At 42.1% G+C, this 5,916-nt stretch overlaps 1 protein-coding gene across 1 annotated transcript; it reads left to right on the top strand.

Moving 5' to 3' along the window:
• The first annotated feature begins 89 nt into the window (after positions 1–89).
• On the top strand, positions 90–1,888 carry LOC116400398 (anoctamin-9-like). Its single transcript, XM_031878207.1, has 5 exons — positions 90–279; positions 359–478; positions 570–663; positions 749–861; positions 1,609–1,888. Exons 2-5 carry the CDS (start codon positions 411–413, stop codon positions 1,640–1,642), a joined length of 309 nt encoding a protein of 102 aa, XP_031734067.1. The 5' UTR covers positions 90–279; positions 359–410; the 3' UTR covers positions 1,643–1,888.
• The last annotated feature ends 4,028 nt before the right edge of the window (positions 1,889–5,916 follow it).

The raw sequence follows: 5,916 nt of genomic DNA, 5'->3' as shown, positions 1-5,916 counted from the left end.
GTACTTGTGTACGTGTGTAACAGTACGGTCTCTTGTGTACTTGTGTAACAGTATTGTCTCTTGTGTACCTGTGTAACAGTACTGTCTCTTGTGTACTTGTGTACCTGTGTAACAGTACTGTCTCTTGTGTACAGGCGTGTGGACGAAGGTGTTGGAGGCCATCGGTGTGTTAGCAGTGATTGCTAACGGTCTGGTCATCGGGGTCTCATCAGACTTCATTCCCCGCCTCGTCTACCGTTACCGCTATGGCCCCTGTGCTAATGGAAGCACTCACACACAGTCAGTCATATTACAGCTCAATCACACATCAGCTCACTGTGTTGTGTCTCATCATGAGTGGTTTGTGCTCTTGTTGCAGCTGCTTGCAGGGCTACATCAATGACACTTTGTCCACGGCTGTTGTGTCACACATGGCAGTTAGAAACGACTTTCTCCCAGAACAGATGACAGACGGCGGCTTCAACGTCACACAGTGCAGGTGAGAAGACCTTAGTGTTACTGTGCTCTGTCCAAACATAACAGAAGAATGGGTCACATATCTGGTTAACAGGACAATTTGTCTGTTACAGCTACAGAGACTACAGGAGTGATGAAGACTACACTCTGACTTCTCAGTTCTGGTTGGTTCTGGCTGTGCGCTTTGCCTTCGTCATCTTGTTTGAGGTTTGTACTCCAGATTTTGCTACGGCAGTGTTGTCCACTTGAACTGAAGATGGCATTGTAATAGTGTCTGTGTGTTTTTCTGCAGCATGTTGTGGTGGTGTGCAAGTTTATAGCGGCCTGGTTCGTCCCCAACAATCCCATTCTGGTGAAGAACGAACGGCTGCTCGACAAACTGGATCGGCTGAAGGACGAGCTACGGTAAGTCGGCAGTACCCCAGGACAAGGTCCAGACATGAAGCTAAAGCTCTGAAAATACACAACCACGCTGTGGGAACACGGTCACATCTCCTAAAGCTGTATGACGTCATCGACAGCCGACAGGACAGAGAGCAGGGATGTGGTGGAGGTTAATGCTATAGTTCGGACCGGAGTCTTTTTGATCAAACATAAATGAATGCTGTGATTGTCAGTCATGTAAGCAGCTCTTTGGATGGTAATGTCTTTTTGTCTGTCTGTCTTCCACTTTGGTCCACACTGAAATATCTCAACAGCTATTGATTTGATTGTGATGAAATGTGGTTCAGACATGCATGTTCCCCTCAGGATTCATTGTGATCCTCTGACTTTTTATCTCGCACTATCAGGTCAACATTTTCATGTGTCCAATACTTCTCTCTACTTTTGCCAATCTTTGTGTTTAGTGCTAATAGGCTAATGTTAGCAACAACAGCATTATAGCATAATGAATGTGAGCATGTTAGCAAGACAACGACATACTATTTAACATCTATTTAACTATTTAGATCTTGTCTTAAGATATATTTTGTTAATGCCATTACTTCAACTGTAAACTAAAGGACATTGGTGTTCCTGACATGTTTGGAAAACAGAGACTTTAACTAACCGTAGATCATCCGAACCCACCTGACAGTTTGACCTTTTCATAACATCAGTGTGGCTCCACAATCTCTCATTGCTCTGTGTGTATTTTTGTTCTTATTTCAGTGAAATGAAACGTTGCAGATCAACAGACGTCTGACCACCTGCAGCTGACCTTGGATCTGTCTCCACTGATGAGTCCTGACTGGTTGAATTGCATCTGCTGTTGGAACACGAGACTGGACTTTACTAAACTGTAATATTGTGTGAGGTTTGTGTCAGGGTATCGTTGGACTTTTTGTATTACGTATTGACCTGCTGACACGTCATCACACAACTCTCACACTCCATGTAACACTATAGCGAACAGTCACGTGATGTTTTTATATAAAACTTTTAGAAAGAATGTTGTCATTTAATGTTTTGTATAAGTTGTTGTTGTTCCCAGGAGCAGGGTCACAGAGTCATCTTGGTAAAGAAACAGTTCAACAGTTTCCTGCCCAGCGCTAGATGAAAACAATACTGCAGCACATTTTACAAGACGTCATTAAACTCCACATTGAACGTGATCAGACAGATTAACCAACACACATGCCACCTCAGAGTTCAGTGTATCCCACAATGCACCACGGTCTACTGCTCCACATCAGACCAGCTGTTGGTGGTAGGGCATCTATAGGCTGACATGAAGTTCATATAAAATCTGCTTTTTTTTTTCTGAAAGCGTTTCTCAAATTCTTAAAACCCCACAAATTTCCTGCAAAATGAAACTAATCAAATCAACACTATAATTACAATATGGTATTTTGTGTTCAGAAGACTATCAAATGAATAGACATTTCTAAGAAGCAATTGAACAATGCACATCACTATAATCATGGGACACCTTCATGTTCAGTGTTCCGCTGTGTACGTATGTACAGTAGTCTTAAATATTTTTGTATAATGCTTTTATACTCAAATACAAATATACTGTTGTATAAACAAAATGTTACATCCCTTCAAACACGTTTGGATGTGTGAAATGTTCTACACAGAACTAATAGAAATATAGCAGCGCTTCTTGGGTTGAAGCCAACACAGACCGTTCAACAGCCATCAAGTTCGGTGATGTTTGGACAAACTCATTCATTTACGACCAAATGTGTGCGAGGCCCTTGCACATGGAAACATCCTGAGAGTAATGGTTCACAAACTATTTCTGATTTAAAGTCTGATTTGTGTTTTGATTGGTTGTAACTACGGTTTAGGGGAATATGCTGCAAATAAAGGACAAAAAAAAACAAAAAAAACAAAAAAAAAAACTTTAGTGGTTCCTGGGTTTTTATGTAGCGCACATTGAGCTGGATGTGTGTGCCAAACTTCAGTCCAATCAGACTTCCGAGCTAGGCCTTTTCAAAATCAAGTTTTAGAGCACTAACTAAAACGCCACCATGTGGCCGATTGGAGTTATTGGGCCAAGCCAAGTTTCTAACTCATTCCAGTACATTTGGAATTTGAGCCTCTGCAGCAGACAACCAATAATATTTATAACCAAACGGTCAAACTCAATAGGCGCTTGAACCGCCAACTGTTATGGGATGGTGTAGTTAGTAGGTGGACCCAAACGCACGCTCACACAGCAGGTTTAATCCAGCCAAGGACTTTATTTTATATATGCAGGTTTAAACAGAAAATACACGCTAAGACTACGGCACCGTGTCCAGTGGGCCAAAGCCTCTCCTTCGCTCTCCCGGAGTCGGGAGGGAAACTCCACCGAACTCATAACTGGAAACGGTCCGAGAAGGAAACAAAAGGACGTACCGGTGTACTCCGTGGTACTACGCGGGTCGGCCTCTTCGCACAGGTGAACTCCCGGCGATCGACTCTACGCGGCAGGAGTGCTGAAGACAGCCAGAAAGGTTCGATTCATCTTCACTGAAAACTGTTCAGACTCACGTGGCCTTGAACCAGACTGGTAACCGGACGGACAGCTGGGGTATTTAAGTCAGCCGGAGACGATCACTGGAATGAGCCACAGCTGAGCCTAAGGAGGGGGGCGTGGTAGTGGGCGGAGCTCGGGGGTGGAAACTGTAGGCTGACACAAAATCAAAACATAAGCACATGGCCTTCAAATATCAAAACATAAGCACATGGCCTTCAAATATCAAAACAGACAGGGGAAGAACAGAGGAGCACACACTAGGAGACTAGCAGACAGGGATCCTAACACCAAAAGTCCGTCCATGTTTTAGAGCTACAATCTTCACTTGAAGCAGTAAACGTTCTTGGTTCAGTGGTTTGGTAGATGAGTTACATGTTGTGGTCAATGTGGCTCAAGTACCAGTATTAGGGTGTAAATAATTGCGAAAACGTTTAATGAATACTATCCCATAACTGACACTGTCAGTGCAAATATCTGTATTTATGAGAACTATGTTCCATCCTTAAACACGTTATCAGATAGAAACCATGAAAATTTATCACATTATATCTCTTATGTTAAGTTAATTGTATTTCTTGAGTGCTTTCATGTTGGAGACTTTAAATGGTTCCTACATGTGAATGTGTGTATGTATCCACATCACCCATTCCTCTCACCTGGACATGTGTTCACACAGCCAGTGGGATCGTCTCTCCTGTAGTGACTCAGCAGGAAGCATCACGGACTGAGGAACCACATCTTATCATATTGTATTATAATATCCATAATGCAAATGATTAGAGTAATGTTTTGTATGATTGCTGTGGTTTGTGATACTGCTGAAATATAAACATCTGTCCCACCTCTGTTGACTTTTCTCTCTGTACTTTCATTTCCTGTAGTTTCTCCACTTATAGCTGGAGAATAAAGACGTTTTCTGAATCTTTGGCACATTTTCTTTAAAAGCAAACACTGAAAGTGGAAATTATATATATATATATATATTATAATTATAATATAATATAATATGTCTCCATCCCTTGAATTAGATACAGAAAGGCAAAATCTCCAGATGAGTTACAATTTACTCACAAGAGACGGAAAAGTTGCTTTCATTATGGCGCGCATTTCTTTACAAGCATGTTGAGGAGCCGGGGAGTTTTTTGTCTCACCGAATTAAGAGCCAATAAGCATTCCAGCAAATTAAACAAATAATGATCTTCCATCCATAACTGCTAGTCAGGTGAGTGAGATGGACCAACCTCTAAAACCTAGTGAAAATGCAAACTCAATTAACTTAATGAAAGGTGGTAAGGCCCCTGGAGGCTCCAATAGATGAAGAAAATACTGATAAACTAGCCCCCCAAAAAACACTGACATATTTTTTTCTGTTTATTTTTTTTGTCTTTTTAGTACTGTAAATAGTGATATTAATATTGGGGTGATGATGCTGTTTCTATTATTACAGCTATTATTATTATTGTAATAATTACTATTATTATAAAACACATGTAAATACTTTCACATCCTCCCCAGACAACCTCCCATCCGCCCATCAACCAATGTACTATCAATTGATCTTTTTTATCTATTTTGTCATGAATATATCTTCTGTTTATGTACTCTTTTTTTATATTGATGTTTTTTTTGTAATCACCCTTTCCCACACTAATTATTGTCATTCTCAGGCAACCATAACATTGTTTGGCTGGGACAGTGCTCCGTCCTGTCCCTGGTGGCTCAAGCTCAATTCGGGCCACTTTATCGGTTCCCTCTGGAGCGGTCATGGGGGATGGAAGGCTGGTTCACCAAAGACTAATGAGTCTGACTGTAAATCCCCCCCAAAAAACAGGTCCCCCCCCCCCTCAAGGGTCTTGTCAATAACTTCAAATTGATCCTGCTGACCTGTTCTGGAGCTCCCTGATGGTGCCTCGGTCATGCTTCGCTGCCAGTGGACGGGGCGGCACTAACCCTGACTTTATTATTGTTGTTGTTACTGTTATAGTGTTATTAGTAGTACATAAGATTAAGTGCACATGTTTATTGATTTTATGACTTATGGTTTTTGCTTTTATTTATTTCCTTTCTTATTTCCTTTCCTATAATTTCACATAGCACACACACACAGACACACAGACACACACGCACACACACACACACACACCTCTGTTCGCTCGTCCACTGACTAAATGTTAACTGGCTTGTACTCACTGTCCTCACTGTCCTCACTGTACTCCCTGTCCTCACTGTCCTCACTGTACTCCCTGTACTCACTGTCCTCACTGTACTCACTGTCCTCACTGTACTCACTGTACTCACTGTCCTCACTGTCCTCACTGTCCTCACTGTACTCACTGTCCTCACTGTACTCACTGTCCTCACTGTCCTCACTGTACTCACTGTCCTCACTGTACTCCCTGTCCTCACTGTCCTCACTGTACTCACTGTCCTCACTGTACTCACTGTCCTCCCTGTACTCACTGTACTCACTGTCCTCCCTGTACTCACTGTCCCCTAACTGTCCTCACTGT

This window comes from Anarrhichthys ocellatus, unplaced genomic scaffold, assembly GCF_004355925.1.
Source record: "Anarrhichthys ocellatus isolate YVR2014 unplaced genomic scaffold, GSC_Weel_1.0 scaffold166, whole genome shotgun sequence".
Classification (NCBI taxonomy): domain Eukaryota; kingdom Metazoa; phylum Chordata; class Actinopteri; order Perciformes; family Anarhichadidae; genus Anarrhichthys; species Anarrhichthys ocellatus.
The sequence above is the reverse complement of the archived record's forward strand: the minus strand, read 5'-3'. Positions and strand labels throughout refer to the sequence as shown.